At 40.7% G+C, this 19,421-nt stretch overlaps 1 protein-coding gene across 1 annotated transcript in view; it reads right to left on the bottom strand.

The window, feature by feature from the left end:
• Window positions 1–2,877, bottom strand: part of gad2 (glutamate decarboxylase 2) — a 141,153-nt gene extending 138,276 nt beyond the window's left edge. Inside the window, exons 1-2 of the mRNA XM_060825716.1 lie at window positions 2,808–2,877; window positions 1,726–1,785 (exon numbers count right to left, since the gene is read on the bottom strand). Coding sequence (XP_060681699.1) covers window positions 1,726–1,785; window positions 2,808–2,877 — 130 coding nt within the window. The remainder of the gene's footprint in view (window positions 1–1,725; window positions 1,786–2,807) is intronic.
• Between the last annotated feature and the right edge of the window lie 16,544 nt (window positions 2,878–19,421).

The raw sequence follows: 19,421 nt of genomic DNA, 5'->3' as shown, positions 1-19,421 counted from the left end.
ATTAGTTCAGTATAAGTTAGTGACCACCTAAAATTGTACTGTTGGGTTTTTTTTGCAATTTACTGACATGTTTGGGTAAGTCAGTGATTCACGTTAGTATAATGATTGCCTACAGGTTTGCATATGCACAGCTTACTGTTTGAGTAACATCTATCTGACTAGAGAACTGGTAATACACCAGTCTCTGGAAGAGGAGCATTTGTATACAGATGTGACTAGATGCATTTGCAATGGTGACATGATGCATCTGGGTGGGCTAATCAAAGTGTAGGGCCAATCCGTTAACGTTTAGGGAGAAGAAAATTGGAAATAACATACCTTGACATCATAATGTTGTACAGAATCTCTTTTCACAGGACTAACTTGAGACATCTCACAGAGCTAGTTACCTCGTTTAACATTGTTGACTGCTAGCTCAGATGAAACTGTCTAATGGATATGGGCCAAATGCTGGCAAATGGACTAGGTCAGATTGGGATGTCTAGTCAGCTTGGATGAGTTGACTGAAGGGTCTGTTTCTGTGCTGTATGACTCTATGACTTCATGACTCTATTATTGCATTGAATAGTAGGTCTGATTTGATGGGCTGAAAGACTTCTTCTTGTCCTTGTGCTCCTATGTTCCTTATACACCTGTCTTGATTTTATGTGCAAAGTTAAAATTAATGTAAAAGTAAACTGAGAAATATGAAATTAAAAAAATTATCCCTTCTGATGAAGCATGCTGAAATAATGTAAATAATTGCCTAATTTAACTTTTTTATTCCCTGTGTTATTTAGAAAGGATCATTGTGTTTTATATGTTTACAACCAATCAGCCTGATACCATAAAGTTGAAACAGTAGTAACATCCATTGCCTTTAAGTTGCCTGTTATGGTTCAGAAGGAAGATATTAGACCCATCGCGTCTTGATTTTGGTTTGGTTGGTTTTGAACATAAACTTTGACAATGATTCCTTTGAATTGTATTCATTTCACAGAATGACTTGTAACATTCCAAAAGTAACTGCTTTTTCGAAACTAATGGAACATCAAAAATTTTGAATGTCAAATATAAAGATGGATTGCTAGAAGTGTATCAAATTCGTTTTGTTGCACTGCTACTCAGTCTGTTTGAATATTTGCATTGAATATGATAAGTTGAATTTTGGAGGTGGATATTCTGTTGCCCGGAACCCAGCTATTGGTATATTATGTTTCATCACCTCCTTTGTCAGTTCTCGAAGAGGCAGCTCCCGAGATTCACTATTTGTGTTGAAAAACCAACCAATTTGCTGCAATCATGGCGCTCAGAGTCAGTTCTGTCTTAAAAGACAATGCAGCACCGAAGCAACGTGAGAAATTATTGGGCTGGTGCATCTAAAGGCAACTCTAAACGAATATTCAACTTCCAAGATCGTGAGTTGAGCTTTTACTTTTGTTTTGATACTGACAAAGTTTGCCTTGATCCAGAAGAAGCTAATGGTCAGACTGTTTGATACTTTGAAATCAGTGAGGAGGTTAATGTGTGGGTGGAGAGGGCAGGACAGCTCAGTGTATCAGTTCACTTCAACCGCACTAACTTAGGCTGGCAGCCCTCGCAACTCCAACCAATCAGTATCTCCGCCATGTTCGCGGCAGTCTTTTTTTTAAAAAAAATATAAATCATGCATTCAATAAAATGAAGGAAGAGGTCGGTTAAGTTGATCCTAACTTGCGAGCCGATGAAAACCCTGACAACACTCACCACAGAGCTTGGTTCCGATACCGCCAGTGAACTTCTGAGCTATCTGACACCAGGCTGGGGCTGTGAAACAGAAAGTATTGGAAATATATTACATTCTACTTTTAATTTTAGTCGACCTTTTGCCTCGATTTCGAGGCAGAAGACTTGTTACTTCAGTTTGGTCTGAATCAGTTACAGACAAGCGAATGTGAGGAGAGCGCCCTGTAAGCAAGAGTCAATATTGTTGTGGATATTCCCGCGGTAAAAAAAACAGTACGCATATTGGCACTCGTCTGTGAACAACAGCAGGAGTTCATGGCGTGGTCAATGAGACGGCGACGTCTGTGCTGTTTTAGGGCGTTTGACTTGGATATATGATGGACCAAATCTGTGGCACCCTTTGGATAACAATCACTTTAAAAACAATGAATCAAAGCAAAATCTCTCTTACGTTGAATTGTTTTTAAAGTTTTGAGTGTCTAACCCGATTATTTTGTTCAATTTCCCTCTACTATGTAGTCCTGTACATGTATGATTACACTAGACAGGCTTCCTTACGATATTATCGGGCAACAGTTCAGTAAAGCTCCTGAAATTTGATTTTTTTTTAAGCTGCGATAATTCTGCCTTGGAGGTTTTAGCTGAAGATGACGAATAAGAAGTACGTCAGTTTTAGGAAATGTATACAAAATCAAAACAAACCTGTTTTAATCAAAAATAACTTCCTATTGTAGAAGTAAATTTTTAGTTTTAGATTCCACTGGTGTTAAATCGCTGTATCCTTTGGGTCATTTCACTTACAAAGTGAATTACTGGCTTTAATCGGCAAACAACCCAAACCCATTAAGTTACTGTCACTGAACCGTAAACAGAACAGATGCATTTGAAAGAAAACTACTCAATAAAATTCAACGTGCATTTAATTACTTCGAAATCAAATTCCCAAGAGAATATCCACTTTGTCCTGTCATCCAGGGGACAACAGCTTTCAAACCGATCGGTGCTTTGAGGTTTTCCATTCCTTGAACTCATTCCCCCTCCCCTCCCTTCCCTGCCTCCCCGCCTCCTTTAACATCTTCTTACACGTGTTGCCTTTCATTTACCTGCAGTCGAATTGTCTCCGGCGCCGGACCGCTGTGCCGACTCGTTCGAGAAGAACCCGAGAGATGCCATTTCCACGCTGGGCTGATTCGAGAGGATGGAGCTGCTGGAAACGTGGCGGCGCTTCTCATTCGGAGCTCAGAGCCACGTCCAAGCAGGAGGGAGCAGTCCTGGACCTGGCGCAGAACCTCTCGGAAAGGAGCTGACCCGGACCTAGTGCTGAATCTCTCCGGCTCACGCCAGCACCTGTAGGGAGGGAGCTGTCTGGGATGGAGTGCTGAATCTCTCGTGTCCGCGCACGAGTTCCAGTGTGGAGGGAGCTGTCCGGGAGCGTAGTGCTGAACCTCTCCCTCACACAAGCTCCTGTCAGGAGGAAACTGAGACCTGGTGCTGAACCTCTCTCTGTCTCACACACACAGCGCGGGACAGTGCTGCTTCTCCCAGACACCAACTAACAAGACTGGGGGAGGGGGAAGGGGAGGAGGAGGAAGGGAGCTCACTGGTTGAGGCTTGCTCACACTCCGTCAGATATTCCTCGGGAAAAGGCTCCAGGGTTTCCTTTTCCTTTCCCAAAGCGCCGATCAATCTCGATCTGATCTACTTTGCATCGAAATCTGGCGCTTTGGGCATCTGCGTCACTTTGGCGCGCAAAAAGGACAAGAGTCAGAGACAGAGAAAGGCGGGACAGTACGGTAGACTGCTTCAGGAATATATTCACAGCTGAAACACAAACTTTCTTTCACTGGAAAGGTTTGGGGAGGGGAGTGGGGATGGGGGGGGGGGGGGGGTTCTTTTCAATGTTTTGACGTAATCTGGGTCTGGATGAGTCAGACCGTCACTCTTTCAGTCAATGTGAAGAGACGTGGTCGCCGGAGCATGTGGTGCGGGCAGGAGTCACGAGTCCGTCGTGGATGACAGCACTGGCATTCACCCCCACCCACCCCCTCCCCCCACCCCCACCACCCTCCACCGTGGCGAGACTTCACTCCCTCTCTCCCTGCCTCTGTCTCCTGCTGTGCAAGCTCACGTCAGTCACCGCTCTCACCGCTGGAGAGCAAGAGGGAGAGAGAGAGAGCTAACAGACAGAGACCCCATGTACACCAGCCTTCAGTGACAGGCAACGCTTTCCACACGACGCTTGCTGCAAGTGGGCGACATGCTCTGTCATTGTAATTACAGCCTGTATGAAAAATCTCAACGTGTGCTCCCTGTTCGTGATCTGGTATTGTGCACCAAAAATAACAATAGAAGCACGACTTTATCCATTTTTATGATCGGCGTTTCTTTTAAAACAAAATCGTCCAGTGGCGTGATCGTTCGTTCTTGTATCTTATTCAGGTCTCCTAAAAAAATTCATCTTTCCTACTCAAGTTAAAAACAAGAGTAACATTTTAAATATTGAATTCCTTGTGCTGGATGAGCCGGCACAGTTACACGACATAATTTCGGTGTTTTCAGGTACAACCGAAAGCAATATTGATGCATTTTGGGAAGAACCAGTTTTTAAAATAAAATCCGTGTAAAAAGGCTAAAACAATTGTTTAAATAAAAATAAACGGCTGGCTTCATGAGTCCCGATCTCGTTCGAACGCTACTGTTGGCTGGACAGTTCGTGACTTAAATGTTTTTAATATACGAAATACCTGTACGCACCATGAAAGAAGCCGCTCGGAATTTGCAAAATGCTTTACAAATGGCAAGTTATAGGACAATGTAGGGAACCCTCATTGACCTTAGAGCTTTGTTTTACTAGGGATTTTTGACCGTGACAGAAACAGACATTGTTGGGAAAATTCAGTAGGAGCGGCAGCAACTGTGGAGAGAAAGGAGAATGAGCCTTTCGGGTCAAGTGACTCTTCTTCAGAACTGATTGTATCCAGGGAAAGGTGAATATGCTGAGAATGGGAAACGAGAAAAAGTAAATGATAGGGAGAGATGGAGCCCAGAGAGAGAATGACAGCTAGGCAAGCAAAGGTATAGGTAAAGGTCAGTCTGACAATGAATGGCTGCTAATAGGGACCATGAATAGCTGACAATGGCATGGTTATGGTCGCAGCCCATGTAATGACAAGGCCTAGTTAGTGGGGGCTTGGGGAGGGACATGAAAAAAGGTGCTCAAGCCATAAAATTATTGATCTCAATGTTGAGTCCGGAAAGTGGAAGGGTCTCCAAGCAGAAAATGAGGTACTTTCTTCCAGCTTGCATTGAGCTCCACTGACGCATTACAGCAATCACAAGACAGAGATGTTGGCCAGGGAACACAGTGCTGTGGTTAAGTGGCAAGCAACAGGAAAGTCAAGATCATTTCTACAGACAGACCAGAGGTATTCTACAATGCCGTCATCCAATTTGCATTTCTTCTCCACAGTGTAGACCAAATACAGTAGACTAGTAGTGCAAGTATGTCACAGCTTCACATACAAGGTGTGTTGGAACCTTGGATAGTGAGGAAGAAGGAAGCAAATATGCAGGTGTTACACCTTCTGTGATTGCATGGAAAGGTGCCATGGGGCTCTGTGATGGGGGAGGTATTGGGAGTGGAAGAGTGGACCAAGTTGTTCCAGAGAGAACTGTCCCTGCAGCAGGCTGACAAAGGAGGGGAGGGTAATATGTGTCCAGTGGTGGCATCCCATTGGAAGTGGTTGAAATGGAAGCTAAAGATCCTTTGGAATTGAACGTTGGTGGGGTGGTAAGTGAGGACTCGGGGGACCTTATAGCTATTGTGGGAGGGAAGGCAAGTTGTGAAGGCCAAAGTGTGTGAGATAGTTTGGAAATGGCTGAGGACCCTGCCAATCACAGTCATGGGGAATCCTCAGTTGATGAGAAAGGTGGACATCTTGGAGGCTCCCTTGTAGAAGTTAGTGTCATCAGAACAGATGCAATGGAGATGGAGAAACTGAGTGAATGAAATAGAATCTTTATAACAAGCAGGGTGTGTGAGGATATAAAGTCATGATAACTGTGGGAGTTGGTGAGTTTGTAATTGATATTGTTGACCTATTCTTGGAAATGGAAGCAGAGATTTTGAAAAAGGGAAGGGAGGAGTCAGAGATAGACCAGGTGAAGGTGAGAACAAGGTAGGATTTGGAAGTGAAATTGATAAACATTTCCAATTTCAGATGAGAAAGTGAAGCACTGATGATATCATTAATGTACTGGAGAAAGAGCTATGGGCAGGAGCTAGATTCAGACTGGAACAAGGACTGTCCCATATAACCCACAATGAGACAGACTTAAATGGGGCACATGCAGCTACCTTTGACCAGAAGAAACTGAGAGGAGTTAAAGGAGAAATGATTCAAAATGAGAACAATCTCAGCCAGGCGCAGAAGGGTGGTAGTGGATGGGGACAATTCACACCTTCTTTTCAATGGTGGCAGTGAGACCGGCTGAGTTGTTCTTTTTTGGGCGGTCTCCTCACCAGCCACCAACAATCACATTGTCTGCTGGTTGATGTTGGCAGGCATGCCTAGAGGCAGGACATGATTGGAAATCAGGTAGTTCTATGTTTGATTGGTCAGCAGTAATCAGACGCTGACTTACAGGCAATTTTGTAGCACTGTAGAATTTACTGATGGTCATTGAGCCCCCACTGAGACTAAAGGAGATTGGAGTTGACATTGTTGTGAAGCCTCTTCTAATTCCTCACTTCCTCTAATCTCCCCACATACAGTTTGGCTACATGTGAACTGTTTTTATTTCAAAGGTACCTCTATCTTGAGACATCATCACAGTTCATAGCCTACACTGGCAGTTCTCACCTTGTTCAGTTGGGCTGCTGGCCACCTAAAGTCTTGGGCTCTCTGAATAGCTCTTTTCTTAATGTCATGGGGCTTTCTCAGGCAATTTCTTAATTGGCTGTATAGGGGCATTTGCTCGATTAGCAGGATGGCACTGGTCATGTTGATCAGAAAGTGCATTTATCTCTGATGGTGGGTTCTGCACAGAAACATTATTTCTCTTTCCTCCTGACCTGCTGGGTGTTGTTCTGCTTTTAATTCCAATTTCCAGGTTCCACAATATTTTGTTTTACATCAGGTAACAGAGGATCTAATTTAGTAAGGCACAGCATGAGATCGATGTATTTTAAGTTAAAAATTTACAATTTTGTTTATTTCCTGAGCATTTGAAACATTTTTGCATTTAAATTACTATAACATCAGTCAACTGATTTCACTTCATTCTCCATTTGGTAATATTAATATTTGGCTTTATGTTTTCACAAAGAACATTAATTATGACCAAAGGAAAGTTTCACATTATGATTCAACACAAAACATTTTACTACTTGATTACATCCAAGCAACCTATTAATACAAATGGCTATTGCTGTTACTGCACAGTATGAACATATGTACAATAGTTAACTTGTGGGAGAGTTCCAGAAATGCATTTAAACAGTGCACAAGTAAGAAAGCTGCAAGGTTATAAGTTAACATTGCTTGATAAGACGATTCCTTTGGGACGTTTTTCGTAGCAATCTCCTATAGTCATATGGGTTATCTTCATCTTGACTGCCTTCTTTTGGAGCTGATGGGCTGAGGATTGAAGTAAAATGCAATAATTAGGAGTATGTTTGCTACAAGCAATAATGCACATGATTGGAAATGTTTCATCAAATATTTGCCAATGTATAACTCAACATATGAACATTATTCTTTAACTGGATGGTAGAAATTAAGAAACATCCATCAATAAAATATTCTGAAAAACAATGGAATGAAACGGGACCAGGATTAGATATCATGTCTGTTATCATTTGAAAAATTTGTTGAGGGGCATCTATTAAAGTTAAATTTGCTGCAAATTGAAATTGTGAGGGGGCATAGAAGGGGGTCTCTTGAGGTACAGTGGCATTGTCCTCACTTGTGAGCCAGGAGGCCCAGATTCAAATCCCACCTTCACCAGAAGTGTGTTGGTTGGAGAATATTTAAACTGACAGTGGTGCACACCAAAGTATATACCTATTGTTTCTGTACCACCTAATGTTGAATTATGGGAGCAAGTCCTCTTTGGTAGGCACATTTTCACATGTATGAATCGGAACATTTGATACATAAAAGCAGAGGATGAATGGAAATACTGATAGCACAATCCAGATAAAAGCAAAAGTAGATAAAATAATTCATGTTTAGGAACATGGATAGATAAATTCAAATGTTGTTTTCTATCTACCTCCTGTTGGGAAACAGAAGCAGTTTTAATCAACTACTTTATGGTGTGGCATTTCTGTCTATCTATTTACTAACCGTGTTTCATGACTCTCACACAGTAGTAGCAGCAGTTAGAAATAACAGAATGAGCACCACCACCATCTGCTCACCAGAAAGGAGTATAACAATAAATGACAGGAAATAAAGGCTACAGTAAGAATTTGCTTTCAGGTGTAATAGATAGAGAGCTGTTATAAGCAAAAAGCTATCTGTAAATGTCCAAGATCTGTAACAAACAGAAACAATCTAGATATGTGCTGCAGATTGATCAGCATCTGAATGATAAAAGCTGAGGAGTATCAATTTGGTTAATTATTCGATGACTTCTCTTTCTTAAGATCAGCATCGAACAGAAACAAAATTTTTGTGATCATGTTACCATTTGCAGTTATTCATTAACGGGATGATAGAAACACCATCAATCAATATTGTGGAAAGAACTAGGCCCCAAAAATATGTGGAATTGGACATCTGATCTCCCAAATTATATTTCTTTTAAAGGTTGAATTTAGGAAAAACATTGCAAATGAATAAATATATCAATCTTTTACATTTTTATTCTTTGCTGGGATGTGAGCATCATTGCCAAGACCAACATTTGACACCCATTCCTTATTCCACTTAAAGTGAATGGTTTGTTAGACACTTGAGAGTCAGCCACTTGATGTGGATTTGGAGTTATATATAGGAAAAATCAGTTCAGGATGGCAGAATTCCTTCTCTAAAGAACTTTAGCTAGCCAGATGGTATTTTAAAATTGTTACACCTTACTGGGGTTGCAGGCTGGAAATCAAACCCTGCTATTCCTCAAGGAACATAAAGTAAATATTTGATAAAATAATGCAACATATCCCCACTGTACCAGTCTTTTAGAACCAAGTTAACAGAAAGCATGGGCCTGATTTCTGCATTTAGAAAGAATTACTTTAAAAGCAAGTAAACAGATTATAGCTACAGACAATTATGAACTAGCATATGACTCTATTACTAAAAACTCTAACCCCTCTTTCAAAACTCCTCTTGCACACCCGTGTAGACATAATATAAGAAGTTGTTTGGGACCGAGGAAAATACTGAGAAGGTAATCCATAGTGGTCACTCAGGTGATCCTTTTGGCATGTTAGGAATTATAGCTCCTTGATCTTCCTTCTCCATGTAATTTCATTTACTTACAGAGGTTGTCAGTGACTGGTCCACTTCCAAAGCTTCTGACTTATTTGTTTATAAAAACCATAGCTTCCAGTGAAGGGAAATAAACTGGCTCCCCTCAGGCTTGAGGTACTTTTTACTTCAGAGAAACGCAACAGGGTCTTCTTTTTTGGAAGTCAATGATTTCTGATCAAGCAATTACTTTAAACATCTATTCAGTTATCTGGGAGATAATGGCATAGTTATAGGTAGACATATGGTCTTTGTTATGAAAAACTGACTAACACTTCACAGATTAATCAAATATTTGTTTACAGCCAAAACCCCCTTCATACACATCCCTGGCTCCAAATCAAATGGAGTAATCACTCCAGAGTATTCTCTCCTTGCTCATACATTCAACAGTTTAAATAGCATTCTTTCATTGAATATCAGGTAACTTGCTTTTTAAAAATCAATGTAATCCTTTCCACCATCCTTGTTCTTTTAAAGAAAACAGTCTTTGACCCCTATCAGTTCACAACTAAAATACAGAGAAACAAAAAGACACAACTTTACACGACAAACAATGATAGTTTGTTTCAAAATCATTACTGAGACAAACTTTCAACTCCAGATTTTATTGATTAAACTTAAATTCTGCTAGTTCCATTTACTATTTAAATCTATATCTCCAGGACACAAGCCTAAACCTCTGCTTTACTTGCCAACTGATGTGTATTACAAATATGTTTGCAGGTTAAGAGGGTAACACATCGTGGGTCATGTTTTCTGTTACTGATGACTTAGAAGTGTTGGACATTACAAATGCTATCCAGTATTGCTAAGGAGGATTAACAGTTAAAAGTTTGAATTGTGCTCTTGAATATGGGATTTTCCATGTATTTTTCGAGGATAACATCATTAGCCAAACCACACGGCCCTGATACTTCCTACATCTGCCGAGTAAAGAGAGGGTATACACAGTCACCAGGCATTAAGCTGCTTTCATGGAGTGAACAGGTATGGCACCTGAGAGTGTGGTAGCGCGTGGGCATCACGACTGCTCCCTGGAGATCTGGCACACTCCTGGAGCATTATTTTCCAAAGATCACATGCCATCCACACATCTAAACACTAGAACCACTTCCAGTTTATGAAAGCAACTGGTTGTTCAGCCAATACCACCAATGGTGACCTATACGCACAATCTGTACTCACAAAAACCTGTCAAAGTTGCTAAAGCCAAGGAGGAGTCATCCCAGTGTTTTTTATTCACTTGCGGGATGAGTGTGTTACTGTCTGGCAAGCAGTTATTGCCTGTCCCAAGTTGGCCTTGAGAAGATGGTGGTGAGCTGCCTTCTTGAACCACTGCACTTCATGTGCTGTAGGTAAGCCCAAAATGCCATTAGGGGGGGAATTCCAGGTTTTTGTGGATGCTTGTGGATGCGATGCCAATCAAGCAGGCTTCTTTTTCCTAGATGGTGTCAAGCTTTTTCAGTGCTGCTGAAGCTGACCCATCCAGGCAAGTGGGGAGTATCCCATCATACTCCTGTCTTGTGCCTTGTTGTTGGTGGACAGGCTTTGGGGAGTCAGGTGGCAGTATTCCTAGCTTCAGACTTGTTCTTGTAGCCACTGTATTTATGTGGTGAGTCCAGCTGAGTTTCTGGTCAATGGTAACCTCAAGCATGTTGATAGTGGGGGATTCAGTGATGGTAACACAATTGAATGTCAAGGGGTGATGATTAGATTGTCTTTTATTAATGATGGTCATTGCCTGGCATTTTTGTGCTGCAAAGGTTACTAATATTTATGGAAAAGAATACTGGTGACCTTCTTGATGCAGAACTTGTGAAGAAGGGTTACTGGACACAAAAAACATTTAACTCTGCTTTCTTTCTGCAGATGCTGCCAAACCTGCTGAGTTTCTCCATCAATTTCTATTTTTGTTATTAATAAGCTCAATTTCCTTCCTGGTGAGAGTTGGTGAGTTGTGTGCATTGGCATCATACCATGTCTGACTTAAGTGTAGGAGATTTTTCCAACTGTGGGCTCCCATGTGATTTTATGTTGATGATCTTGACCAGTCCTGCTATGATGTATTTGATTAAATTCTATGTGTCAAGTTTGTTTCTCTCCAGAAATTATGTCTGACCTGTTAGGTACTGTTGATGCTTTCTTTTCCAATTTACTGTAGAAGAAGTGAAGGGCAGAGTAGTAGTCTAGCAGGGTGGTTGAAAAATCGATATTTGGGTTATTATTGTTTACACTGTACGTAAATGGTTTTGAAATGTAGATATCCCATTATGACGTCTTGCTCTTAGTCTCCTCTACTGATCCAGTTAAGCTCAATACATGAGAAGGGAACAGAGCTTCATCAAGTGCAACTAGGGATGAGTAATCAATGCTGGCCAGGCAGTGACAATCACATCTCACAAGAGAGTAACGAAAAAGCCATACTAACGTTGACAGTAAACACACAATGAGTTACAAAGCATCCATAATTTACTTAACTCCATGGGCACCTCATCCCACAGTGCCCTTCAAATGTGTTCTTGACAAAGCATCCACCACATAGCTTTCTTTTCCAGGTGCATCAATGATTTTCAAACCGTATCATTGGACAATTAGGCTCCATTGAAACAATTGTAAGTTCTTGTCCTGAAACCTTTCCAAGAAAATCAAAGGATCATGGTCCATATGAGGGTAGATGGAAGCCTAGTGGCAATATTGCTAGACTATTAATCCAGAAACCCAGTTAACATTCTGGAGACATGAATTCATTTCCACCAAGGCAGATAGTGGACTTTGAATTCAATAAAATAAAATAAAATTAAGATGAATGAGCATTAACCCACTGTTGATTGTTGAAAAAATGCATCTGGTTTACTATTGTCCTTCGTGGAAGGAAATCTGCCACCTACACCTGGTCTGGCCTATATGTGACTCACAGAAATAGTGTGGACTCGTAACAGAAATTGATGAGAGAGTCACTCAGTTGTATGAATCACTATGAAGTCTCGACAAAGAAATAAAACTGGATGGACCACCTGGCATCGACCTAGGCTCTGGAGAAGACAACAAAAGAAACAGTCCTGTTGACCCTGCAAAGTCCTCCTTATTATCTGGAAATTTGAGCCAAAATTGGGAGAGCTGTCCCACAGACTAGTCAAGCAACAGCCTGACATAGTTATATTCACAAAATCGTACCTTACAGACAATGTTCAGGCACCACTATCACCTTCCCACCTGTTCCACCGGCAGGATAGTCCCAGCAGAGGTGGCAGCATTGTGGTATACAGTTGGGAGGGAGTTACCCTGCACCCTCAACATTGACTCTAGATCCCATGAAGTCTCATGGCTCCAGGTTACATATGGGCAAGGAAACTCCCTGTTGTTTACCACGTACTGTCCTATCTCAGCTGATGAATCAGTATTCCTCCATGTTGAACAACACTTGCAGGAAGCATCGAGGGTGGGAAGGGTGCAAAATGTACTCTGGGTGGGGGATTTCAATGTCCACCATTAAGACTAACTCAGCAGCAGCTCTACTGATCGAATTGGTTGGGTCCTAAAGGACATAGCTGCTTGGTTGGGTCTGTGGCAGGTGGTGAGAGAACCAACAAGAGGGAAAAACATACTTGACCTCATTCTTACCAATCTGCCAGTTGCAGATGTATCTGTCCATGATAATATCAGTAAGAGGGACCACTGCATAGTGCTTGTGGAGATGAGGCCTCACCTTCACATTGAGAATAATTTGCATCATATTATGTGGCGCTGACATCTGATTTTGAACAGATTTAACAATTCAAGACTGGGCATCCATGAGGCCTTGAAAAGCAGCAGAATTCTACTCCAGCACAATCTGTAACCTGATGGCCCTGCATATTCTCCACTCAACCATTACCATCAAGCCAGGGGATCAACGCTGGTTCAATGGAGAGTGCAAGAGGGCATGCCAGGACCAGGAGCAGCACCAGATATACCTGAAAATGAGGTGTCAACTTGGTTAAGCTACAAACAGGGTGATTTGTGTGGCAAACAGCATAAGCAGTGAGTGATAGACAGAGCAAAGAGATCTCTCAACCAACAGATCAGATCTAAGCTCTGCAGTCCAGTCGTGAATGGTGGTGGACAACTAAACAAGTCACTGGAGGAAGAGCCCAACATATCCATGCAAAAAATAAGGTTGAAGCATTCACAGCAATCTGTGACATGCCAAATGGATGATTCATGTTGACCACCTCCAGTGGTCCCCAGCATTACAGATACCAGTCTTCAGTCAATTATATTCATTCCATGTGATATCAAGAAATGGTTGGAGGCACAGAATACTGCAAAGGCTATTGGCCCTAGACAACATTATAGCAATAGTACTGAAGACATGTGCTCCAGAGCTTACCACTCCCCTAGGCAAGCTCATCCAGTGCAGCTACTATACTGGCATCTATCCAACAGTGTTGAAATATTTTGCCCAGGTATGTTATGTGTATAAAGATTAGCACAGGTCCAACCCAGCAAATTACTGCCCCATCAGTCTACTCTCAGTCATCAGTAAAGTGATGGAAGATGTCATCAACGATGCTGACAAGCAGTGCCTGCTCAGCAATAATGCTCAGTGATGCTCAGTTTGGGTTCAGCCAGAGTCCCTCAGCTTTTCAACCCATTATAGCTTTGGTTCAAACATGGACAAAAGAGCTGAATTCCAGATGTGAGGTGAGAGTGGCAGCCCTTGACATTAAGGCAGCATTTGATTGAGTGTGGGTATTGGGGTGAACTCTCCACTGGTTAGAGATATACCTGGCACATAAGATGTTTGCGGTTGTTGAAGTTCAGTCATCTGAATTCAAGAACATCTCTGCAGGAATTCCTCAGGATGGTGTCCTTGGCTCAACTATTTTCTGTGACTTCATTAATGACCTTCCTTTCATGTCAGAAGTAGGGATGTTTGACAATGATAGCACAATGTTCAGCACCATTCATGACTCCTCAGGTACTTAAGCAATCTGTGTCCAAATGCAACAAAATCTGGACGAAATTCAGTCTTGGGCTGACAAGGTACAAGTAACATTCATGCCACACAAGTGCAAAGCAATCTCCAATAAGAGACAATCTAACCATGGCCCTTTGACATTTAACAGTGTTACCATCACTGAATACCCCACTGTGAACCCCACTGGGGTTACCAATGACCAAAAGCTCAACTAGACTCAACACATAGACATAGTGGTCAGAAGAACAGAGTAACTCACCTCCTGACTCCCCAAAATATGTCTTCCATCTATAAGGTACAAGTCATAAGTGTGCTGGAACACTCCCCACATGCTTAGATGGGTGCAGCTCCAACAATAATCAAGAAGCTTGACATCATTCAGGTCAAAGCAGACCATTTGATTGGCATTACATTCACAAGCATCCACCCCCTCCACTACTGACGCTCAATGTTGATAGTATGTACTACATACAAGATATATTGAGGAAGTTCTCCAAAGATCCTTAGACATCACCTTCAAAACCTATGATCCCTTTCACCTAGTTGGACAAGGGCAGCAAATACATGGGAACACCACCACCTGCAAGTTCCCTTCCAAACCACTCACCATCCTGACTTGGAAATATATGACTATAACTTCACTGTCACTGGGTCAAAATCCTGGAATTTCCTCTTTAAGAACATATACCTACAACATGTGGATTGCAGCAGTTCAAGAACGCAGCTCACCACAATTTTGTCAAGGCCTACTAGGAACAGGCAATAAATGCTGGCCAGCCAGTGATGCCCACGCCCCATGAATGAATAAAATGAAAAGAAGTTTCTTCCTCATGGTTGCTGTGTATAATTAAAAATGATGTGGAGGCAACCCAATATTCATTGCCTCTTTTTCATTTGCTGACCCTATTTCTCTCGACATATTTCTTGTGATTTTTTTAAAAAAATAACTAAGTGGTTATTCAATTTCCACCTCAACATCCTGCAGTAATACAGTCCCCACATGGAAATGGCTGGTAACAACTGCCAGTTTGAATGGCCACCCATATATGGAATGGTTAAAACTAATATAGTTGTCAGGCCAGCTTTCAATTTTTCAAAGGTACCCTGACATTCTGATGTGCATGCTGATTCTCAACCATTTCTCATTAAGTCCATTAAAAGTGTAATAACAGGGTTGAAGTTCAGAACAAGCTTCAGGTAAAATTCATTTGTACTGACATAACACACAATTTCAAATTTTGTATTAGGTATGAGAAAATTCAAAATAGGCCAAGCTTTCACCTCTCTGGGTGTTATTTGGTCTTGCCCCCATTTATGGTCCAAATAAGGCAACTCTGCCTTGGCAAATTCATGATTAATCATATTTTTAATCACATTTTTTTTTTTGCTGATCAAATAGTCCAGTCAAGTGGTGTAAACATTGTTGTCAGGTTTGGCTAAAAACAACCAAATCATCGATGTTTACACCATAGTTACGTAGCCCCTCAATGACTATTGGTTAATCACAGTGACACAGCCAATGCAATTTTTGTTTGCACTGACTCATTTGATCTGGCGTTACAAAGGTCAATATTTCAGTAATATTCTTTTAACAATTTGGCTTTTGTGACAAATCGTGCAGTATCCAATATGTTCAATATAACCCACAAGTCTTGTAGTAGGATATAAGCTTACTTTTGTTAACACATTGGCTTTGTAATAATGAGCAGAGAATCTTTGTGACCCAGCTGGTTCTGGCAGAATCATGATAGGTGAACTGCAGCTACTAAGACTCAGTTCAATAATTTAATTGTTAATCGCAAACTTAAATTCCACCCTCACTTGAGCTAACCTCTCAGGATTGAGTCTATATGGATGTTGTTTCTAAGTAACGCATCCCCTACATGAAGATCATGCACAGCTGAACAGTTTCTCCTGACCTATTCCCACAAATTGGTTTTGAATTTTATTATAGATTTTGTAAATCAATTTGATAATATCTAGAAGATGAAACATTATATTAACAATCCAATGTAGCTGTTGGAAGGTCATCTTTTGAATTTTCAATTTCTGATTCATTCTATAATTGACATGATATTTCCTTTTGACTTTCTACATTTTCCTGTTGCAAGTATTCTTTTCCCCTGATTATTGTTTGAGTCATAACATCTTTTCAACATGTTTAAATGACACACTCACTGATCCTTTCTTCAGTCTTAAGTATTCACTAAATAACTCACATTATTCAGTCTATTTTTGATTTGACTAGGTCCAGGGAACCTTGAATATATTGGGTTCCAAGAGAACTCACATCTTTGGTCAGTTTCTTTCCCTGAAACTAGAAACAGAGGTTGGAAACATGGTTTCTGAGTTTTGTTTTTAATTTCTCTTTCATGAATTTAAGTGATCATCTCACCTAATATCCATATATAGTTCAAAAGAACAAAATCCTGTGAGCTCATTACAAATCCTAAATCCCTATCCTAATCCATACCCCTAATGCCAAATGGTAACAAAGAAACTAGAAACATAGGTTGGAAGCATGGTATTTGGAAGTTCTGCATTTCCTCATTAATATTTTGTTTTTCCAGTAAGAACTGGTTGTTTGCTTTAAGTCAATTCCAAATTAATTCACTGCACTTCTATTAAAAAGGTAAGCTAAACATGCCAACCCTATACTGATAACTTTTACCTTGTCAATTAATTTGTTTGAAAATTGTATCTGATATCTGAACTTTCAAATTATCTTTTTGTTCTATGGATTCCTTTTCTTCCTGTCTAACTCTATGAGCCCAATATCTAGTCACAACACACTCAGGATACTACTCCTGTAACTCTTCAGTTTCATTTTTCTCCACTGGTTGTTTCAGCTCCCTCAGTGAAGTCAATATTCTTGAAACCTGTGAGGTCATTTCCCAAAACAAGATCAATTTTTTTGATAAAAATTTGCTTTCCTGCTTCCATTACAGATTTTCCATTTAGTAAGTCATTCTTTAATCCAACTTTATTTCGTGAATACTTAAGACTGAAGAAAGGATCAGTGAGTGTGTCATTTAAACATGTTGAAAAGATGTTATGACTTCCATGTACATCTAATTAAGATTTTCTCCTTCATTAACCCTTCTGGAAGATAAATAGAATCATTAGCCAGCATCAGTGATTGATTTGCTTCAGTCTCTTGATATCCTTGATTCAATTCATATCTGAGATAAAATAACCAGTATCTATACTGTTCAGATACTTGCTGTCACATTTTCATGGCTACTCTGAGCTATCTCTCCCTTCTAGTACATTCCAAACCAACATGCTCACTATGCACTCCTGTGACAGTTTTATTGTCTTTTCTTGAAGTCCTCTTTCCAGAAGATTCCATAGAATCCCTGTAGTGTGGAAACAGGCCATTTAGCCCAACTAGTCCACACTGACCATCTGAAGAGCATCCCACCCAGACCCATTTCTGTAACCCTGCATTTCCCATGGCTAACACAACTAACCTACACATCCCTGAACACTATGGGTAATCCACCTAACCTGCACATCTTTGGACTGTGGGAGGAAACTGAAACACCCAGCAGAAACTCATATAGCTCATATAGAAACAGAAAGAACATACAAACTCCACACAGTCACCTGAAGGTGGAATCAAACCCAGGTCCCTGGTGCTGTGAGGCAGCAGTGCGAATTGCTGAGCCACCGTGCTGATTACTACTATAATCAGTTTCTCACTTAATTTCCAGCAGTCACATTATAATGAAATGCGCGCTTCTTTAAATTATTTTTTGGTTTCAACCTTTCCCCTTTATAACTTCAGTGTTCTTCTCTCTGTTCTCTAAAACCAGTATCTCTCCACTATTCGTTGCCCTAAAGTGGCCCATAGTCAACTCATGTTCTCTAATTTCCCTTTTCTCTTTGTAGTTAAAGTCTATAAAATTCTATCAAGTTTTCTTAGTCTTTCCCTCACCATCAACCTTCCCCTTTTTCTTCCCCTCTTCTAATTCAAGTTTTTTACTTTGTTTTTTCTCCCTGTAAATACAGTCTTTACATTTCTAACTACATCATAGCAAATTCCAATTGTGACATGCCAATTTCAGATTTCCTTTTTTCCAATTCCTATTGTTGGGTAATCACTTGAAACATTTTATCCTTAAGAGAAACTGTCTTTATTTCTAGTTCAAATTATCTGTTCTCTGAGTTGAACTTCACTATAGAATTCGAATAATCAATAGTTATATCTGCCATTTCCATGAACCCCCTCAGCAACATTCAAAGCCATTTTCAAATGTCTGTGCAAAGCAGATGCTCTGTTGTATGAAATACCATGTAGCCATTAATTTTAAAAAAACACATAGATCCCTCTTATATTCAGTGAATTCATTCAGCCAAAAGCTCCCAAATTCTGCAATCACAGCTGATGTAATTACTGGTTGGATTAGATGCAAGACTGAAATTTCTTGATGGATAATACTTTTGGATTTCCTTTTGTTTCATCAATGTGCTCCATTACAAAATATTCCAGGTTTGATTTTAGTAACACAACCAAAATTTATTACGCAAAATAAGATAAAACAGAAACAAATAAAGCTATTTACAAAAAAAACTGATGTTATTATATTCATTTGTAGGACATGGATATCACTGGCTGGGCTAACATTTATTGCCTGTCCATAGTTTAGGTTACTTACAGTGTGGAAACAGGCCCTTCAGCTCAACAAGTCCACACGAACCCTCCAAAGAGCAACCCATCCAGACCCATTCCCCTACATTCACCCCGTCACCTAACACTACGGGCAATTTAGCATGGCCAACCTAACCTGCACATTTTTGAACTGTGGGAGGAAACTGGAGCACCCGGAAGAAACCCACGCAGACATGGGGAGAATGTGCAAACTCCACATAGACAGTTGCCTGAGATGGGAATTGAATCTGGGACTCTGGCGCTGTGAGGCAGCAGTGCTAACCATTGTGCCACCGTGCTGCCATAGTTGCCCTTGATAAAGTGCTAGTGAGCTGCCTTCTTGAACCGTTGCAATCCATCAGCTGTAGCTAGACCCACAATGCCACTAGGGAGGGAATTCCAGGATTTTGACTCAGTGACAGTGAAGAATGATGATATATTTTCAAGTCACAGTGGTTTGGAGGAGAACTTGTAGATGATGGTGGTCCCATATATCCACTGCCCTTGTCCTTTGAGATGATAGTGGTCATCGGTTTGGAAGGTGCTGACAAAGGGTATTTGGTGAATTTCTGCAGTGCATTTTGTAGATAGTACACACTGCAGTGACTATGTGTCAGTGGAGGAA

This window comes from Hemiscyllium ocellatum, chromosome 5 (genome assembly GCF_020745735.1).
Source record: "Hemiscyllium ocellatum isolate sHemOce1 chromosome 5, sHemOce1.pat.X.cur, whole genome shotgun sequence".
Classification (NCBI taxonomy): Eukaryota; Metazoa; Chordata; class Chondrichthyes; order Orectolobiformes; family Hemiscylliidae; genus Hemiscyllium; species Hemiscyllium ocellatum.
This window is presented reverse-complemented; position numbering and strand designations above follow the sequence as displayed.